This window comes from Castor canadensis, chromosome 11 (genome assembly GCF_047511655.1).
Source record: "Castor canadensis chromosome 11, mCasCan1.hap1v2, whole genome shotgun sequence".
Lineage (NCBI taxonomy): Eukaryota > Metazoa > Chordata > Mammalia > Rodentia > Castoridae > Castor > Castor canadensis.
The window spans coordinates 86,098,725-86,121,330 of record NC_133396.1 but is presented as its reverse complement, the minus strand read 5'-3'; the positions used below and the strand labels follow the sequence as shown (position 1 = coordinate 86,121,330).

The 22,606-nt window shown below is 39.8% G+C and overlaps 1 protein-coding gene across 1 annotated transcript in view; it reads right to left on the bottom strand.

The window, feature by feature from the left end:
* Positions 1 to 22,606, bottom strand: part of Astn1 (astrotactin 1) — a 317,866-nt gene that overhangs the window by 152,412 nt on the left and 142,848 nt on the right. The window contains exon 8 of the mRNA XM_074047397.1: positions 15,825 to 15,909. Coding sequence (XP_073903498.1) covers positions 15,825 to 15,909 — 85 coding nt within the window. The remainder of the gene's footprint in view (positions 1 to 15,824; positions 15,910 to 22,606) is intronic.

Here is a 22,606-nt window from a genome sequence, read left to right as displayed (position 1 = left end):
ACAAATCCTACAAGTAATTAATGAGAATTTCATAGAGATGTTACCAGACATGGTCAACCAAAATGTACAGGAGGCCCTCAAGAAATTCCAATAGGACAAAAATAAGGAATATGAGAAAATACAAAAACAAATAAATAAAATCATAGGAGCCCTAAATGAACACCAAAGTGAAACTGAGACCACCACAAACAGAGAGATAAATGAATTAAGGTAAAAAATTGGCAAAATTAAAGAGGAAGTAAAGCATGATACGGAAAACCTCAGAAAAAAGAATGAAACAGAAATACAAAACAGAATGGAAGGCCATTCTAACAGAATAGAACAAACAGAAGACAATCTCAGAACTTGAAAATGAAATGACAATTAAAGGAAAAACTGAAAAACTATTAGTTAAACAACTCAAAACATGTAAAAAGAAAATGCAAGAACTCACTGACTCCATCAAAGACCAAACCTGAGAATCATGGGCATTGAAGAAGAAGAGGTGCAAGCAAAAGGAATGTGTAATATATTTAACAAAATAATTACAGAAAATTTCCCAAATCTAGAGAAAACTATGCCCATTCAGGTACAGGAAGCCTCCTGAACACTGAACAGACCTGACCAAAATAGAACTACCCCACGACATATTATCATTAAAACAACAAGCACAGAGTACAGAGAAAGAATATTGAAGGCTGTGAGAGAAAAAACAAATAACATACAAAGGCAGACTCATTAAAATCACAACAGACTTCTCAACAGAAACATTAAAAGCAAGAAAAGCATGGAGTGAGGTCTTCCAAGCACTGAATGAAAAGAACTTCAATCCTAGGATACTCTACCCAGCAAAACTATTATTCAAAATAGACGGAACAATAAAAGTCTTCCATGATAAGCAGAAACTAAAGCAATATATGACCACCAAGCCACCACTGCAAAAGATTCTCCAAGGAATTCTGCACACAGAAAATGAAAACAAATACAACTATGAAAGGGCAGGCAAAACTAAACCACAGGAGAAGAAAAGGCAAGAAAGCAAAGAGCAACACTGATTCAGCTACACACAATCAAATCCTTAATCAACAAAGATAACAGGGATCACCACATACCTATCAATACTAACACTGAATGTTAGTGAACTAAATTCCCCCATCAAAAGACACTGATTGGCAAACCGGATTAAAAAGGAAGAGCCAACAATCTTCTGCCTACAGGAGACCCATCTCATCAACAGAAATAAACACTGGCTCAGAGTGAAATGCTGGAAGAATATTTACCAAGCCAATCGTCCCTGAAAACAGACAGGGGTAGCAATAGTTATCTCAAACAAAGTTGACTTCAAACCTACTTTGATCAAAGGAGATAAAGAAGGACACTCCATACTAATTTTATTAAAATTAACTTTTATTAAAAAGGGGAAATACACCAAAAAGAAATAACAATTATCAACCTATATGCACCCAATGTCAATGCACCCAATTTCACCAATCATACTCTAAGTGGCCTAAAAGCATATATAGACCCCAACACAGTGGTAGTGGGAGACTTTAATACCCCCCTATCACCTATAATAGATAGGTCATTCAAACAAAAAATCAATAAAGAAATCCTAGAACTAAATCACACCATAGATCAAATGGACCTAGTAGCTGATGTCTACAGAATATTTCATCCAACTTCTGCACAATATGCATTCTTTTCAGCACCCCATGGAACCTTTTCCAAAATTGATCATATCTTAGGGCACAAAGCAAGCCTCAGCAAATATAAGAAAATAGAAATAATCCCATGCATTCTGTCAGACCACAATGCATTAAAACTAGAAATCAACAACAAAACTAGCAGTAAAAAACACACAAACAATTGGAAGCTGAAAAACACATTACTCAATGATGAATGGGTCACTAATGAAATAAAAGAGGAAATTAAAAGGTTCTTGGAAGTTAATGAAAATGAAAACACGACCTACTGGAACCTATGGGACATAGCAAAGGCAGTCCTAAGAGGAAAGTTTATAGCCATGACTGTATACATCAAAAGAACAGAAAGATCTCAAATCATGACCTAACACTACAGCTGAAACTCCTAGAAAAACAAGAACACACAAACCCCAAACCAAGCAGACGGAAAGAAATAATTAAGATAAGGGCTGAAATCAATGAAATAGAAACAAACAAACAAAAAAACCATACAAAGAATCAATGAAACAAAAAGCTGGTTCTTTGAAAAAATAAGTAAGATTGACAGACCCCTGACAAACCTAACTAAAACGAGGAGAGAAAAAACCCAAATAAGTAAAATCAGAAATTCAAAAGGAGAGATAACAACAAACACCAGAATCCAGGAAATCATCAGAGACTACTTTGAGAGCCTTTACTCTAATAAATTTGAAAATTTAGAAGAAATGGACAGATTTCTAGAAACTTACAACCACCCAAAACTGAACCAAGAGGATATTAATCACCTGAATAAATCTATAATACAAAAAGAAATTGAAGCTGCCATCAAGAGCCTCCCAAAAAAGAAAAGTCCAGGACCTGACGGATTCACTGTTGAATTCTATCAGACATTTAAAGCAGAACTAATACCAACCCTCCTTAAACTGTTCCATGAAATAGAACAGGAAGGAACACTGCTTAACTCATTTTATGAAGCTAATATTACTCTCATCCCAAAACCAGACAAAGACACCTCCAAAAAGGAGAACTACAGTCCAATTTCCCTAATGAACATCAATGCAAAAATCCTCAATAAAATAATGGCAAACCGAATCCAACAACACATCGGAAAGATCATTCACCACGACCAAGTTGGCTTTATCCCATGAATGCAGGGGTGGTTCAACATACACAAATCTATAAATGTAATACAGCACATCAAAAGAAGCAAAGACAAAAACCACTTGATCAGCTCAACAGATGCAGAAAAAGCCTTTGACAAAATCCAACACCACTTCATGATAAAAACTCTAAGAAAACTAGGAATAGAAGGAATGTACCTCAACATTGTAAAAGCTACATATGACAAACCTACAGCCAACATCATACTTAATGGAGAAAAACTGAAACCATTCCCCCTAAAATCAGGAACGAATCAAGGATGCCCACTCTCCCTACTCCTATTCAACATAGTACTGGAATTTCTAGCCAGAGCAATTAGGAAGAAGAAGAAATAAAAGGAATACAAATAAGTAAAGAAACCATCAAAATATTCTTATCTGCAGATGATATGATCCTATACCTTAAAGACACAAAAACCTCTACCCAAAAACTCTTAGACACCATAAACAGCTACAGTAAGGTAGCAGGAGACAAAATCAATCTACAAAAATCATCAGCTTTTCTATACACCAACAATGAACAAACTGACAAGGAACACATGGAAACAATTCCATTCACAATAGCCTAAAAAAAAATCAAATACCTAGGAGTTACTTTAACAAAGGATGTGAATGACCTCTACAAGGAGAATTACAAACTCCTGAAGAAAGAGATCGAGGAAGACTACAGAAGATGGAAAGATCTCCCATGTTCATGGATTAGAAGAATCAACATAGTAAAAATGGCTATGCTACCGAAAGCAATCTACATGTTTAATGCAATTCCCATCAAAATCCCAATGATTTTCATCACAGAGATTGAAAAATCTACCCTAAAATTCATTTGGAAACACAAAAGACCACGAATAGCCAAGGCAATACTCAGCAAAAAGAGCAATGCTGAAGGTATCACAATATCTGCTATATTACAAAGCAATAGCAATAAAAACAGCATGGTACAGGCACAAAAACAGACCTGAAGACCAGTGGAACAGAATAGAGGACCCAGACATGAACCCACACAACTACACCCACCTCATTTTTGACAAAGGTGCCAAAAATATACAGTGGAGAAAAGACAGCCTCTTCAACAAATGTTGCTGGGAAAAGTGGTTACCTGTTTGCAAGAAACTGAAACTAGATCCATGTCTATCACCCTGTACTAGTGTCAACTCAAAAAGGATCAAGGACCTAAATATCAGACCTGAAACTCTGAAGTTACTACAGGAAGGAGCAGGAAGCACTCTGGAACAAATAGGTATAGGCAAGGACTTCCTCAATAGAACCCCAGCAGCCCAGCAACTAGGAGAAAGGATGAATAAATGGGACTTCATAAAATTAAAAAGCTTCTGCACAACAAAAGAAATGGTCTCTAAACTGAAAAGACCACCCACAGAGTGGGAGAAAATATTAGCCAGCTATACATCAGACAAGGGATTGATAACCAGAATATACAGGGAACTTAAGAAAGTAAATTTTCCTAAAATCAATGAACCAATTAAGAAATGGGCAACTGAACTAAACAGAACTTTTTCAAAAGAAGAAATTCAAATGGCCAAAAAACACATGAAAAAATGCTCACCATCTCTGGCCATAAAGGAAATGCAAATCAAAACTACACTAAGATTCCACCTACCCCTGTTAGAATATCCATCATTAGAAACACCACCAACAACAAGTGCTGGTAAGGATGTGGGGAAAAAGGAACCCTAATCCACTGCTGGTGGGAATGCAAGCTGGTGCAACCACTCTGGAAGAAAATTTGGAGGCTTCTTAAAAATCTAAACATAGACCTGCCATATGATCCAGCAATCCCACTCCTAGGGATATACCCAAAGGAATGCAACACAGGTTACTCCAGAGGCACCTGCACACCCATGTTTATTGCAGCACTATTCACAATAGCCAAGTTATGGAAACAACCAAGATGCCCCACTACAGATGAATGGATCAAGAAAATGCTGTACTTGTACACAATGGAATTTTACTCAGCCATGAAGAAATATGAAATCTTATCATTTGCAAGTAAATGGATGGAACTTGAGAACATCATTCTGAGCGAGGTCACCCAGGCTCAGAAGACCAAAAATAGTATGTTCTCCCTCATATGTGGACTTTAGATCTAGAGCAAATGCAGCAATGTTGTTGGACTTGGATCACAAGAGAAGGGGAGTACACATACGGGAGATACAGGAATAGGTAGAAAACCCAAAACATGACAGTGTTTGATATTCCCACTCGAGAGGAACTAATACAGAAACCTTAAAATGACAGGTTATCACTAGCAGATCAGGAACCAATGTAAAGATCAGTTAGAGTTGAATCAACATAGGTCGTAACACATGGGTACATGAAAGCAATAGTAGGAATCTCTCTGTATAGCTATCCTTAACTCAACTAGTAAAGACACTTTGTCTTTCTTATTATGCTTATGTCTTTTCTTCAACAAAATCAGTCACAAGGGCAGAACGGGACCCGCCTGAAACTGAGGAGGGTGGGGGAAGGGTGGGTAGGGGAGCAGGGTGGAGAAATGACCCAAACAATGTATGCACATAATAATAATAAAAAAAACACATCATTTGATGGATGTTCAAAGAACATAAATGAAGTCATGATCAATGCCTAAACATTATCAGTGAGTATACTTACCACCATCTCTTGCTAAGTTCGTACATATTTTATGGACCATTACTGAGTGCAACACATCTTACTTAGGTTGTCTTAATAATTCTTACAAAAACTCTATGAAGTGGATACTACTTTAATGATGATAAAGGCGCATAAAGTTTACAGAGTTAGCCAAAACCAAAGGTCTTTTAAGTAGAAGAAAGAGATTTGAGCCCAAGTCTGTCTGACGGCACCTCTAAGCTCTTCCCATTGAGTATTGCTATCTGACACAAAGTTGGAGTGTAGTTCAGTGGTAGAATGCTTGCCTAGCATGCACAAGGCCCTGGGTTCAATTCCCAGCACTGGAAACATAAAAAAAAAATGTGAAAGGTGAAAGTGAGGTGTACAGTCTTTCTACTGGCTAGCATGAAATAGTTTGACCAAAGCAAGTAATGTCAGTTAACAATATCTAAGACTATACCTGAAGGAAAATCTCTGAGCATGTCACAGACTACCTTTTCCCTAAGCCAGGTAGCTTAAGGAAAATGGGTGACTCGATATCTCAAACAAAAAGGCTATGTCACTCCTGACCCAATGGACAAGGACTCTGAAACTTTGCCAATAGCATAAACCTGCCTCAATGCTTTAGTCTCCTACATCTGTGCCAATAAATAAGCAAATGCAATTCCTGGATGCAGTTTATACTGCAGGCTGTGCCAAACCCTTTGCTACAATGGGCCATCTTGACTTGAACCCATGGTCATGATTTCATACTAGACACAGGACAGATCTTACTCAGTTACAGGTACTTATCTCCACAGACAGTTACAGCCTGGGGCCCCTCAGTCTAAGCCCAACTGAGGAGCCTTTCTCAACTGAGTTTGGTAGAAGCCAATGGCTCTTTACTATGTTTAGGCCTCCAGCAAGATCCTTCTAGTGACTTGTTACTTTCCCTAGGACTCTACATTATTCTGAAAGAGATTCTCAACTTAGAGCACATACTTATAGTTTTAACCTAAGCCTCAACCCAGAGAGGGTCTGCCCTCAGAGCCTAGAGTTTGAATCTCAGCTATCTCCACTGCTTTTATTTTGTCTCTCAGGAGCAATTGCCCTTGAGGAGTTGACAAACGTTAAGTCCTTTTTAGGGACTATGATTGTTGTCTTGCCTATGAGACACTCAATGCTGCAGTGTGCTCAATAGATTCATCTGCAGAATGGTGTGAATAATAGTTCCTATCTTGTGTCCAAATGATAATTAAAATTTTGGTTCAGGAAAAGTACTTAGGAGGGTGCCTAATGTACTGCAAAAATCATCAAAATGTCAGATTTGTTACTGTTAGCATCACTAGAGTTACCACCGTGTCTGAAGGTCACAGGGTGGGGAGTGCTGTAGTTTTAAGCATGCAAAGCATCATGGTTCACTGGTACCATCCATTCAAATACAGGTATGCTTTTCCCAGTGTGAAATACATTCCCCTTTGTGACCATCCCATGATGGGGGCACTCACTCCATGTAAAGCCAGCCTTCTCACATGGTTGGTTATAAACAAGAGAGTCCCTGATGTACATTAGGATGGGAGGAAGCCATGCTGAGAACTGACTGCAGTCTGGCCGGCCCCTTGGGAGACCTCTACCTCCAGGGCTAATTGGGCTAATGCAGCCTCAGGGCCATGCACAGCTGTTCCTGGCCTCTTTTCACAATCCTGCAAAACAGAAGTCTAGGGACTCTGACTTCTAAGGATCTTAAATCAAAAGGTCAACCCTGACTGGCAGGCCTGGTGTTGGCTATATCTCCTCAAGCCAGCATGCTGCTTTGAGGAGAGGTTAATAAACTAGGTGGGAAGGAGACCACAGGGAAGGAAAAGGTGATTCCAGTTGTTGAACTCCATTATGGTTTAATGAATAGAGCCAAGATGTTGACATCAGAGAGTTTTGTAAAGCACTCCACGACTCTGGCCAATCACCCCTGAATCTCAAAATAATAATATGTGCCTTTGTCACTGTATATAATATATATGGTGCAGACATAGAGATATGCATGTGTGTATATTGTATATATGATCAAAGCAAGAGATTAAATAATAAGAGCTTATTTTTGTTAAGACAGTACCCAAGCAAACAAAACAAAAAGTCTGGAATTTCAGGTGGCTTGGATATTTTTCTTTTGTTGCTCTATTTTTTCCTAGATTTTCTGCCAATCACATGCATTCCTTTTGTACAAAGAAAAAAAAGACACAGCAGAAAATAAGATACTCAGTAACAAAATGTTTACTTTCTGTTTTTTGAAAATACATAAAGTTTAAAACAGTGAAAAATAATTGTAGTATGAGTATTTGAACAAGAGTCTAAATTCCTTATCTAGGAAGAACAAACCTTAAGATTACTGTACTTTTACTGAAATGGTTTTCACAGAAATTGTGGGTGGCATAAATATCATTAATTGCTCATCTCTTTATTTTTTTAACAAGATTAGTGGTGATGTTTTTTTAATTCCCAGAATGTTGTCCAGCATTATAGGCTGAATAAATGGCATGAATTACTTAGCATTGTATGAAGGATAACTCAGTGTCCATGACCTTGAAGTTGTACTGCATTAAATATTGTGGAGAATGTGTAAATCATCAGTTAGTGTTTAAACAGCCTTTTGTTATACACACAGAATATTAGAGATGTTTGGCCTGAATGTTATACTTGAAACCAATTGTTTCTTTCCACTAAAGGCAGGTTAAAACTGAGGGTTTTAAGTTAGACATTAAGAATAACTTCCCCATGGAAAAAGTTGTAAGAAACATAATGTACCATAAAGACACTTTCAAAGCCTCGATTTTTATATTCCCTCACTTTGCGATTATAAACCTAATGAACATTTTTTTAACATATGAGAAAGAACAAAATACATACTGAATTGAGGGGGAAGGTGGGAAACCAAACTTTTGATGAAGAGAAAAAGAAATTGAAAGGAAATGGACCAAAATGGTAATGGAAGCTTTCTCTAAGCATGAGATAATGAGTGAACTTCTTTTTCTAATGATTAAAAAAAAAAGATAAATAGCCAGAATCTCCAAAGCTGAGAAAAATAACAGCAGTCTCCACCCTTGTACTCTGAGATGGAAACCCAAGGAAACTGAAGGTCCAGAGAGCACTGCTAGTGGAAAATACCCATGCATTCAGTAGAATATATAAATTCAGGACACTCTCTGCAAAGCATGGGCAAGACATAAAACATTCATTTCTATAAAATTGAAACAATTTATCTTCCATTCTTGAGCAGATGGGAGGGTAAATTGAGGTTGATTTTTTTTCACCCTGGTGGTCATGTTGGAGGAAATATGAGTGTTCCCGCCTCCAGCACTGTTTAAAATAAGTCTCTTGGTACCGTGACTGGACTAGTCAGAGACAGCAGTGTGGTAGCGTGTCACTCCTCTTATGGAGGGTGGGCAGTACCGTAGGTGGACTCTTGTCACTCAAATAAGGAGGATGCATGTGAGGAAGATGAGTCTTCTTGGTCCTGGGGAGGAGGGATGAAGAGAAGCAGGTGAACTGCAAAATGTCTACCTCCTGTCTTCAGTTGGTGACTGACCCTCAGAATATTATGTGTTCTTCACATTACTCTCTCTTAAATCTTTATGTATCCAACTGATTTATCTCCAATATCCAGTTGCTATTATAAAACTTGATCACCAACCATGTGTTCTTGGATAAATTATTTTACCTCTCTGATTCTCTATTTCCCAATTAGTAAAATGCAAGGGTTTTTAGGAGGCACTTAGCGACTAGTCTGGAAACCAGTTCTTATTTTCTTAGGAACGGTATGGTGCACTAAGAGGATGTCCCTGCTCACCAAGGGATCTGGAGGCTCCAGGTCTTGCTTACAGAGTGCTCTTAAGTCTGACTGTACTTCAGAATCATTTGAGGGCATGTGCCAAATGTACAGATTCTCTCAGATCAGTGAAATTATAATCTCTGGCCATAGAAATCTAGTCTGCTCCACAGACTAGACTGGCTTGCAAGAACCACTCACTAGAGTATTGTTTGTGCTTGCATCATCCTAAGTGACCAAGAAGGTTACAGTTGCCTCTAAGAAGGCAGCAAAGAGCTTCACCAAAATGACCACAGGGGCAGCACTAGTTAGTTCATCAAGGACCTTTGTTCAAATTAGAAAAAGGTACCCATCTGGACAATCCTGCCCTTCATCTCAGAGGTGGCATGCCTTGGCAAGCATAGGCTAAGTTTGTCTATCTGCAAAGGACAAAGTGCCTCACAGTATTCAGCTGACTAACCATACAGTTTTGTGAAAATGGATCAAGTAAAGCATGTTTTCACTTGAGAAAAATCCCTGAAAATAAGGGGCAGAGTTTTCAAAACCACCTGGGGGGTGAGGCCCTGATAAGTTTTTCAAAGAAGACTCTTATAAGTGGAGATCCACTTTCATGTTCTTGCTTTCTCACCCAGGAAGGGGTCTGTTCCCTTCCAAAGGGTGACATTTCTATTGCAATCAGGTTGCAGCAGGATCTCCACAGAGAAGGAACTGGGAAGTTTAGGTTGAATTCCAAGACAGCCTCCTTTAGCTGTTCTAACACTGAAATGAGTGGGAGAAAAGACAGCATCATTTCCACTGATATTGGGGGAAACAGAGGAGATAGAGGTAAAAACAAAATGAAAACAGGAGAGAAGAAAAAAGAATGAAAAATAAATGGATAAATAAATACACTGGGAATCCTTGTTAGGAATAAGTGAAAATGATATGAGAGAGAGGGACAGAGAGAAAGAGAGAAGAGCAAATGGAAAGATAATCCCATTTATGAATGGCATAGCAATGACAAGAGATGGGCACAGAGGTCTGAGCTGGAGGGTAGGAGGAAACCCTGAGATAAGGAACAGCTGCAACCTAGCTTGAAGGAGTTGGAGGATGGTGAATGGTCATAGTGACACAGAAAGGACCACAGGGGTGAGGATAAAAATGCCAGATGATAAGCTAGAAATGCAGAAAATATCATATGTCACACAAGACTGACTCCATCTGAGTTATTTCTGAAGAGATTTGGTGCTGGTCAATGAAGTTCAAACTGGGTTCAAGACCTGAAATGTGATCAGAACTATACCATAGCTTACCATTCACATCCCTAAAAAGGAGTAGAATTTGAGGTATACCTCTGACTCCAGACAGTTGAAAGAAGGCTCTTGCTTAGTTTTCAGTGGCCAGGGAAGAGAAAATGGGTTTTGGATCTTTTTGAATAATTAGTAGAGGTTGGTCTTGGCTCAATACCTAGAACACAGAGGCTAAAGCATCCTCTCCCCATGGACTGGGCCACTGTTCTGTCATGGGTCCCCAGGGAAATGTTGAGAATGACATCATTCAAGCTAGCCCAAATAAAATGACCTCTTCTCAAGGACATGTTTTGGAAAAGACAAAGGGGCTGAAGGCAATTGTGGTGAACACTGTCCTCATTGTTGGCTTTCAGAGGAAAGTAGATTCTATGGTTTGTGACATTTGCTTGTTATATACATTTAGAATCCCTAAGAAATTGCTCATGGTGGATGAGAGATAGAAAAGGAAGGAGAGGCCCAATAATTACTTGAAACAATGGAAAGGACATCTTCAGAACTATGAACTGTGTATGAGTGAGTCAGTGTGCACATAAACATGCCCACACACATGTGTCTATCCAGGGATGTTATGGTAAATTTGCTGCCTTCTCAGCAGGCAATGGAAAGAGGAGGTTTTCTGATGAGCAGGGCCATTCCTGACAACAGGTTTTAAATCCTTGGAGGAACACCTGTTCATTTTCCACAGCAGGTCTCTTCCCGTCTCATGAATTATCACTCTGTCTCCATCCTTCAGAAATCTAGTGATATTTTATATGTCTCTAGTGGAGAATCTCCTTGGTGTTGCCCTCTGTTGCTGAGATGCCAGAGAAAGAAATCAGACAATTATTTACCGGGAATCTTCAAATGCATGAATTTAATCTAATTGTGGTGTTCTGAAAAATATATCTAGAGGCCCTTGGGTACACTTTTAATTTAACAAAAAAGCATTATTATAGCCTTTCTTAATAACTCCAAAGTAGCTAAATAAATTTGGTTTTTTTCCTCTTCAAATATTTTCATGTAAATCAATCTTTCTTGCTTCCTCTACCCTCGCTTATTGTTTTCATTTCTCATCTGTGAAAATTTTCAATTTGTCTTTGCTTGCCTAGCAAACAACTATCAAATACCGACTCTAATAGTCCCTGGCTGTGTCTAAGCAGCTGTGGGGATGCAAAGCCAAGGAGTTATTCAGTGAGTTCATACAGAGGAGAGAGAACACGTGGCAAACCACTGTGCTAGGTTAGGACCCCTCCACCTTGGCTTCTCTGTCTGGCAGCTGGGTCATAGAGGTTGGTGTGGTAGGGAATGATTGACTTGTTGCCAACGTCAAAGACCAAGGATGTAACCTCAAATATCCCATGCTCTTTTAATGACCCATTAGAAATCTGTCATCCATGACTTTGAATCTTTTTGAAGCTATTTTTATTCTTAGTGAATAGGACCTTCTTGTGTAATGAGTTCAATGATTTTACAATCTTTCACCTTAACCCTGTCACCTGGGTGAGTCAAAGAGACTGGCTTCACCACCCACATCAACACATGAATGTTTCAACCTGCCTGCCTTCTTTCTGGGCACTCCTGGCAGAACTGGAGGCACCAGGAAATGACTGCAATCCCCTTCATTCACAGACTTTATACAATAGGTTTCCAATTCTCTGCCACTCTTTGCTGTTTGTTCTTAAAAAATTTAATCTCAAGAATAGTTTAGGAATACACTTGAATCAGAGAATCCAGACAAAATCTAGACAGCTCCAATTTGTTTTGTTTTGCTTCATTTCATGCATGTGTGTGTGGGGAGGAAGGGTTAGGATTATTTAAATTTATTATGAAGGGTCCCCCCAAATAATGAGTAATGGAGGGATATCCCAGCAAACAGATACCTTGAAACTTCTCTCTGCTAACAGATCTAGGTGATGTACATGGGAATTTTCATGTCTAAAGCTTGAGTTAAAAAAAAACCCCTCTATTACCCACCTTACCCTTTTTTCCTGTCTCTGTAAATGACATTCTTAAACTACACTGAGCCATTTATTTACCACTCCTAGGTAAACCATGCTTCTTATGTCTCCATGCCTTTCTACTTACTGTTCCCTTCACTTAGAATAACTTTTGTTTCCTGTCAAACAGAACAGCTCAAATCCAATCTTTTCATGAAACCCCGTTCCAGATTCTTCAACATCACATAAGTCATGCATTAAAGTGTAATGTCATAGACTTTTGCTCACACCTTTATTTTGATGGCTGTTAGAATTCACTCTAGTTATTTGTTATATTCCCATCAGCCTATGTAGACTATTAGTTTGTTCAGATCAGGACTGCATCTTCTTCTTAAGGATAGCAATTTAACATACTTTGGGTGAGAATAGTAATGGGATAAATATTAGTTGAAAGCATGAATGAGTGGGAGAATAAATGAGAAAATGTAAGGGTAAAAGGAAACCTATAACAAATTCGTTAACACACACATCACTTACATTCACAAAACAGTTGTATGCACATAAACACACATGCACACACAAACAAACATATGCACATGTGCACATAGAATTAGGCCAACTAGAGAGCTAGCAAAAGCTGCATAAAGTTGCAGGTGTAACTCCTCTGCCTCATGGAATCATCCATTTGTAACTTTTTGTATTAGTGTCCTTGATTAATTTTCTTCCTTGTCTAGAAGTCATGAATGGTTCCTGGTATATCAACCTCGATTGTTCTCACAATAGCCTAGGGTTTCGTTGCTCTACCTCAAAAGAAGTTCCAGTTATCTTAATGCCAATAAAAAAAAAACACATGAGCTACTTACCTTCCCCTTCTGGAATATTTAATTAAAATTTCAGGAAAATCAGGCCTACCATTGATTTTTCCATAATACCTACCAAATGTATCATTATTTGGCAATCTGCCAGACAGTTTTCAATTCAAGTGACAGTCTTTACATTTAAACTAATTTTTATTAATTTTGTGGGCATCATCTAAAGAAACATGGCATCAGATCTCTGATTTAAATCAAGATGCATGGCATTTTCTATTTTTCACTTATCTTGTCATTTTAGGAGGAAAAAAATGCAGCCATTTGTCTGGCGCTGTTTTAAAAACATAAACTCACACTGCTTATCATTCTTGGTTCCATTATCCTCAAGAAAGTCAAGTTTCCTTTTTTTTCTTCCTAACAGTCACTCCATTATTTTATTAGTGTCCAAAATGAGACCTCGTAGACAGTGACGATCATAGAATAATGGAAATTAGAGATGGAAATGACAGATTAAGTCTCCCTGTCTATTTCCCGGGGCTAACGTTCTTGTCAGTCTGCAGCTCAGTGCTTTAGCCTGTCTTGGCCTAGATGACACAATGCTGGGGCCTGTACTGTTCCCCCAAGGCTCTTGTCTACATCCTAAGACTGTCTCTACACATAGCCAGAGGGAATGACAAAGGCTTTGCAATTACCAAGTAAAGTCAGTCCTATCCTCACATGATCAGTCTACAGGGCTAGGGAAATGGAGGCTTGAGCAATTAACCACCCAATCCAATCACTGCAGAAAGCCAGATCATTCAGGAAAAAAATGAAATGATATTTTCTAGCTGTTTCCTTCAGCAGCAAGTTTTCAGGCAAAAAGAGAAGTAGTTATCCATCACCCTTTTAATGTATTTTACTCAGTAAGAATCATGGCCAACTGAGATTCTCAGTCATCACATAAGCTAAAGTGTCAGCTCCAGAGCAACTGTGCAAACATTTCAGGGGTTAAGCAAGTTAGGGAGCTATGCAGAATTTAAATATCAAATGGCACTCTGAATTCATATTCCACTTGACATCTATTAACCAATTCCTCTGCCTGTCTCACCCATCTTTCAATAACAGACCACCTCATATGTATTTACCCTTCTGCAAACACCTTTCTCTAAATTTGGTGGGCTGCTGATATGAGCTCCAATTCAGTGGAAACTGAGCAGTCCTGCATTTTCACTAACACAAAAACTTCACAGCACTTTGACTTCCCAAAGTTTGCTGACCTGTAACTCAGATTTCTTTTCCCCAACTTCATTTCCTCTTGTCCTTATCCCTCAACTTCAACCCGTTCCAGAACATTTGTCCTCTTCTAACATCTATGGGCATCTATCATGCCTTGACTAGTCATTGGCTGGCTAAGTCCTCAGAGTTGAGTTCGTCTATCCCCTTATCATAAATCACTCCCTTGGGCTCTTCCATCACTTTTATTGCTCTTCTCCAAACTCTCACACATTTGTCACCATATTTATTGCTTTGAGAGTCCAGAACTACATTCAATATTCTAGGTTTGGTCTCATCAGAATCACATACAAGGGGCTGATCACTGACCTCAGGGATGCGAGTCCTCCATGCCTCAATGGCAATGTCTGAAATGATGTGGTTTTTTTTTTTTTCCTACCTTATCAGACTGTAAACCTGTATCTAATCACTCACCAAGATGCCTTTTGCCTTGATTTCTTTCTAGTTTTTTCCTGTTTCATTGGCCGCTATTATTAGTTAGCATTTATTGATCCTTTTCTCCTCCCACTCTCCTCCACAACCCAGCCAATTCAGAAAGCAACTCACAGCATCTAAAACTAGGTGGGAAGTTGCTTTTAAAAAGCAACATGGGATGGATAGTGGTGATAGCTGCTGAGAAATTTGGATTTATGTAATGCCATTGAATTTCACACTTAAAAATGACTGAAATGGTAAATTTGGTTATGCATGTTTTGTTACAATAAAAACACTCAAAAATGTAAAAAGCAATAAAAGAAAAAGTTAAAGTAATTACTTTGTCCTGGTCATGTGTGCTTGGAGAAAAGCAGAGAAATGATACTGGTATCAGGCAAAAATTGTCTTACTTAACACAGGGTATTCCCCAATCTTTGCATTTCACCCCTGCTGACAGTTGGTGACAACAAGTTTCTACTCATGTCAGTCTTGCAGGGTTAGTCAAGCTCTGAGAGAGCTAAGCAGAGTCTGTGAGGCTTGTGTGTCTCCAACAAAATCACCAGCTAAGCTCTGCCTGTGGAATCCTCATGGCTGGCAGTGGTGTGAAAAGGAAGAGAGGGACAGCTTGATTTTCAGATCCTAGCTGGAGGCTGCAGGCCTGCGAGTCAGAAGCATCATTTCTTGACTCATGAATGGAGACAAAGATGAGATGGACGCCACTGGGATGGTATAAATTTGGAAATATAGAGTGACATTTTTACCCATTCACTGTTCAGAATATAGTCACCCATTAGCTCTGTTCCTCTACAGGCAGTTGCTACCCGTCATGTCTGTCATATCCATGAGAGGGAGTGGTGACATGGGACCTGGCTAGCCTGCAATCCCCACACTTACCCCTGGTTTGTCCCCCATTCATTCCGAATGCAAAGGTGCTTATGGACTGGATCCTTCATGTAACCTTCGTAGCAGAGACATTCCCCTTTGAAGCAGGGTAAAGAAGAAGAAAGAGAAATATGAGTGAATAAATTAACATGTCTGTGTCTGAGAAAATTCATATGAAATGTTCAGATTGAACTCTGACTCCAATAGTAGCACGAATGACACAATACATCCCGCTATGTCACACATCCCCTCTTCACTGCCCACATGAATGAAGACACCGCTAATCTCTATTTTCCAGTGCATGCTGATTTTCTCTAGTGGAGGAATCTAACTTCCACAATGCACCTATTGTATATCTTCCGTAAGTACAAAGACCAACAATTCTTTGAGGAAAAGGCTTTGCGTATTCATTTTCTAAATGCCTGGTGTACTAAAATTTACTTAGTAAGTGATTGGTAAATGTTTAAAGACTGTATATGTGACCTATTTCATCAAATATTTTTAAGACTCTTCAAAAGTAGACATTATTAACTATATTATGCTGATGGGGGAAATTGAGGTTTGAAAAATTGTCTAAAATTTTTAAACAGCTTGTAAATGGCATAATAAATATTTATATCTACATCTGTCTGAATCCAGACTTTTTCCCACCATGCCTTGCTGCTTGTCCACAGAACATAGGAACTCTGAGTTTTAGCTTTTAAGTGAAAATGATTACTTATCTTGGAGCTGGCAAACAGAAGTCTCATCTATAACTTTATATTTGTTTAGGACATTATTATTCTTCATTATCATTAGTTCTTCCATTGGTATACCAAGAGATCCAAAAACCCTCTGAAATTGAATGCAAAGGTATCTATGTGTGTAAATACATTTTTCCAAGGCAGGGATGTATAGTATTCATCTGATATACAAACAAATCCAAGACCTCCACAAGATTAACAATCATTGCTCTATTGATCTTGAGGAAACTAGTTGCTGCTTCCTTCATCCCCAAACGATTGAGGCTAGTTACACTAAAAAAAAAAAAAAAAAAAAAAAACCTGTTTTTATTCTTGTAGTGGCTGGTTGCTTAACTTATAACAGTAAAATAACAGAGTGTGATTTCTGAAATTTGTAAATACAAATTGACAAATTTATAAAGGTGCCATGCTCTCAGAAGATAATAGGTACAGTTTCTTTATCTCCTAAGGAAGAGACACTTATGAAGGATATAAATAGAATACTAGCTTTGCATACTATTTCTTCTTTCTGAAGATAAAACCCAATAAAAATGAAGTAGGGAGGCCTCATAGATAAAAGGGAAGCATGTGAATAGTATGAGAAAGGGGGTTTTTGATAAGATCATAGCTCATGTGTTCACTTAAAGATTGACCTATAAACGATTGTGTATTAGAGCCTCACTACCAGGCCACAGCAAATTTCTTCCTCCACACCTGCTGAACTCAATGTGCTGAGGAGTAGAGTGTAAGTTAATAGCTTCTTAGTGAAAAATCCACAGAATATTAGAGGGCAGTACTTTGTTTCCTGTATGGCAAACTCTGACTTCCATATTGTGAGTTATGATGGAGAGTACTGAGCCTCAATAGGTGCAAATTCACTGGCTTCAGTGGTACTAAGCTGCACCTAGAAATGGGTCTGGATGCTATGAGTGAAGCATAGGCAAACAGTTTGAAATAAGGGGTTTGATGGCAAAGCTTGCCAATGAAGTCTGCTTCTCTGATAAAAGGAAAAAATAAAAAAGATAAAGAAGGCAAATACCAGGGGAGAGTATAAGAAGGAATGTACTAGGAGCCCAGCTTCAGGCCTTATCAATTCCAAAGGAAGCATGGACCCTAGACTTCAAGCTACACAGGTTAGGAACAAGTTTAGATCCTCCCAACAACAACAAAAAAGAGTAGGTCTTTCATAAATACCAAGCATGGAAAAATTTTATTAAAGGGTGGGTGTACCTTAAGTTTATAGATACCACCCTTCCCAAGATGCAGATATCTAAGCCAATTAACTGGTTAAGGGTTCAAATATATTTTCCCTTAGGGAAAGATGCTCTCCTGATTGTCCATGTGAATGATTAGGCATGACTAAGATGCTAAAAGAAAAACAGGAAGTAAGACTGGGAATGTAACTCAGTAGTAGAGTGCTTGCCTACTTAGTAAGAGCAAGGCTCTGGGTTCAGTCCCCAGTATTGAAAAAAAAAAAAAAAAAGGAAGTAACCTCAGGAGGCTGTCAAACATATCACTCTGACTCTTAGAATGATCTTGGCTGGACACCTTGCCTAGAATTAAGGATTGACAAAACAGGGAGTCCTCTTCCCCATTTGATATCTGGTTACCAGAAAACATGTAAAAATAAATGCAGTAACACCTCAGAGTTCAAGCAGAGCCCTATTCTCCTAATGGTGGCAATACCTACCATTTGTATAGCACATTTACCTTCTCAAATTGCCTTCATGGTCATTATCTCCTTATGAGGTCTCCATCACTCATTACCATGTGGGGGGGACACACTGCTGACAACAGACAAAGCTTTTCTCTGTATAATGGCATATGCAGCCCAAAGTCAGAGAAACAGAAAATTTCAAAGTATCAAGCTAGAGTATGAGGCTATATGAAATTTGCCTCTCAACAGATCCTCATTTCCTGAACCCACCAAACTTCCCTCTTCTGTATTCCTCCTCAAAATCAGTTTGGCCATCTCCACTGAAGGAGTTCAGACATGATGAAGAAAGTTGCTATGGCAACCAACTGCTAAATCTTAACTTTAAGAGGGGTTCGTGCAAGCACAAGCTCCGACTGTTAGCTGTGAATTTTAAAGACCCCACAAGGGTGTTGGATGCCCTCCTAAGCTAGAAGTGTTACAGGCTCCGCATCTGCTGTGACAGATGGCGGGGAACACATGAGGCGCAGACTCTGTGGTGGTGTACATAGGAATCCAAAGGAGAAACTTGTCATGGCCACGGAGAGGTGCCCAGTCAGGAGAGTGTGCCCTGCAGGAGGTACTTAGTCAACCACACTCCCAGAAAGAAAAAGCCTGTCAAGAGATGACCACTCAGGGTCTGGAGACCAGCACTCCTGGTTTGTGCTTAGTACACTGAGGGCAAATGCCTTGAGCCACCTTGTACGGTGAATAGTGCCTTTGACCATTTCTGATTCTACTGGGGCATCTCATCCAAGGATTAAGAAAGACCTTGAAGCCAGTATTCCTTAAGTGTGACAAGGCTCACCATGAGTTTGTCACGAAGTAAATGTAGGTCAGGGCCAAAAACCCTGAGTCATCTCTCTGTTTCAGGTATCCATTGACTTTTATTAAATGGAATTGGGTGTGCTTTGTCTATAAAGGGAAATCTTTGTAAGACATCTGGACTTGGGTAGCATTACCTAATTATCTAATATCCCTCCCCTATGGAGACACTGGGCAAGAGACAGGTCCAAGGCCAAATAGCCCTACACAGCTCTGAGAGGGGAAGGAGAAGGCTCATCCTGAAGGAAGGTGCTGTCATGGAGCCACAAAACCGAGTTGGGAATGAGTGGGTAATCCAGGTATAAGAACAATACCAGGACTGAGCTATCCTGCCAAATTGGGTTAATCAAAACCCAGGGAAGATTAGAGAGAGAGAGACAGGGCTCAGAGCAAGCAAAGGGGAAGAGAGCTAGATTGTCTGGAAGCTTGGCCCAATGCCCCTCAGCAGGTTTACACATTTCTACATGGTTGGGTCTGGCCTGTAGAAAGATCTGGGAAAGAAGGGATTTCAGTGAACATCTTGGATACAGACTAAAACTTGATTTAGCTTGGAAGCCTGTGCTCCTTGCAGACCCATAAAAGCCACATATCTTGAAAAGGGCAATGAGGGTCTGTGGCCAGAACTGATAGGGCTGTGAAATTTTGGTGTTCAAAGCCTCCACAGCTGCTCATGTGGCAGAACAAAGGCTAGGAATGGAGTAGATACAAAAGTCCCTGAAACCAGGTAGTCTGCATTTCCATCAAAAAACAAAGCCCAAACATAGAGCCACAAGAAAACCTTTAGAAAATGCAGGAAAAGACAGTCTCTGGCAGGATCCAGTGGGGCCCTGTGCCACATAGCGTTAGTGCTTTGCAGTTAGCTCAGCCTGACCAGAGACACGCGTAGGGAGGCTAAACTGAGAGGATCCAGGACAGAATGTCAGTGTGCAGTTGGTAAAGAGCTTCTTAGAGGGCTGAGGCTCTCTGCGGCCACCGGGAAGGGGAACAGTGTAAGTCTCCAAACCTGGTTCACTTCTAAAAGGGAAGCTGAGGGAGATGAGTTGCAAAATGACCAGCAGCGTGTGTTCTAGAGTCAGACACCCTGAGTTTGAAGTCCACCTGGACTATTTAACTAGGCAAGTGTTCTTAGGCTAGTTCGTCAACATTTCTGTAAAATGGGGATAGAAATCCTGTTTCCTTCATAGCATTTATTGTGGAGCCTCAATTACATAAGTAAAGCAGTGATTTATACATGGCAAGCTTTTAATAAACATTATCTGTCCTTTGTAATTTTTTTTTTTTACTAAAAACTAGTTTTCCCTGGTTCCCCTGACATGGCAAGACAGTGGAGAGATGGGTTACAATATGTTTTTTAAAGTTGTCAGGAGGCTGACATATGCATCCTGAGTCACCAAACAACCAAGTATGAGGATCACAACTTGTCATAGGTAGAGACCTGCTAAAAGAGAGTCACAGTGCTTAGCAGAAATTGAAAAAGACACACAAACCTTGGGTTACATGCCTGTCACTTCTCAGGTATACCCACACATGATCAGAAGATTTGTGGGCCTGAGATGATTATAGGAGACTTTGCTAATGGCTACTATATTCCAGGCACTGGACTATAAGCGCCAAGTACAGTCCATCCCTCCCAGGTAGTATGTCACTAGAATGTAAATGGAAAGAGTCTGGACTGAAAAGGCATTAGAAAGTTTACTCTAGCTCCAGTTCTTTCATAGGTCCCTATAGAGCCTTAAAAGGTCTATAAATTGGGATGGGGAGATAAAAAGAGTGGGATAGCCAGGGGAGGTGTCTCACATCTGTAATTCTAGCTATTCAGGAGGCAGAGATAGGAAGGATCAAAGTTCGAAACCTGTTGGAACAAAAAAGTTAATGAGACTCCATCTCAATCAATAAGAAAAACTGAGCATGATAGTGTACACCTGTCATCCCAGCTACACAGAAAGCATAAATAAGGAGAATGATGGTCAGGCCAGCCAGGCATACAGGTGAGACCCTATTTGAAAAATACCTTAAGCAAAAAGGGCTAGGGGCATGGCTCAAGTGGCAGAATGCCTGCCTACTGATCACAGGTCCCTGAGTTCAAATTCAAATACAGTCAAAGGAAGAGGGCGAATAAGCACAACAGGCTTGTTCTATCTCTCTGTCTTTTCTCGCCTACCTTGGTATCTTAGTTGTCTATGACATCAGGAAAAGATTACCTTAAACTTTGTGATTTAAAACAATATCAATTTATTATGTCATGGTTTTATAGACCAGAAGTCTCACATGGGTTTCTCGGAGCTACAGTCAAGGTGTTTACAGGGTTGTGCTCCTTTCTGGGGGTTGTAAGGGAGGATCTGTTTTCTTGCCTTTCTATCTTCTAGAGGCTGCCTTCATTCTTTGGGCTATGCCTCTACCTCCATCCACAAAGCCTGGTTGAGTCCTTATCACATCACATCACTCTGACTTCCTCTTCTTCCACCTCTAGGGACCCTTGTGATTACATTGCAACCACCCATTGTAAAGGCAGTTGTTTAGCAATGTCTATTCCACATGCAATTTTCACCTTCTATTGCATGTTGTGTCATGCAACACAACACATCCACAGATTTGGGGATTAGGATGTGGGCATCTTTAGGAGTCCATTTTTGTCTCCCTATAACTGGTATTGTGGAGCACTGTGCAAGTGATGGATAAACACAGCTTAGCTCTAGTACAGTTTAGGAGGGCTGCCTGAGAAGAGCTCCAGGCACTGGGGGCTGCTCCTCTGCAATGACTGAGCATCTGTGTTTTTGTGCTTGTGTGTGTGTGTATATGTGTGTGTGTAAAAGTATACAAGTGCATTTGCACAGCCCTATACATCCATATGGGCAGACCCCTCAGCACGGCTGGGAAAGCACATGTCCCAACACTCTGACATTTCCAAGTAAGCTAGTAGTTGGAGGATTGCAAAAATAACGTCAACTTGACTTGAAGCCAATTCCCACACTCAGCTCTCTGGAGAAAGGCTCTAGGATGGAGTGTGGGAGGCGATAAAGTTTTTACTGATGAGTGTGTGGGATGACCACACCATCCCATGTGCAGAAAGAAGCAGGGCGGGGGTGGGGAGGTTCCAATTACAGCATTAATGAAATAAAAGATTTGCAGCATCATTTTTCAGCTGCTACCCCAAATGAAGATGTTGCACCTTAGTTCTGCCGTGGGGTTTGGGTTCTTATTTTTAGTCTCCCTCCATGGTTTTCCAGTTGGAAATTCATTAGTTGTCACAGATACTGGGAAGCCATTTGCAGGGGAGGAGCTTCCCAAAGTCATTTTTAGGATGGATTAGAAATGAGACATCTGGAAGGGACTAAAGGGTTGACAGGAAAACTTCACTATAGACAAGCAGCTTCCTGGCACACGGAACAGGAATGCTCAGTAGCGGGTGTTGCCTAAGTAGTTTTGAGTGACAAGTATGTTGGATCTGACATGCCTGGGGAAATTAAACAACCCTTGAGAATCCCACTTCAGCTCTGATCATAATAGATTAAAAACAGACTCTTGCTTTAGATAGCCATGGGGCTTTGGGCAAG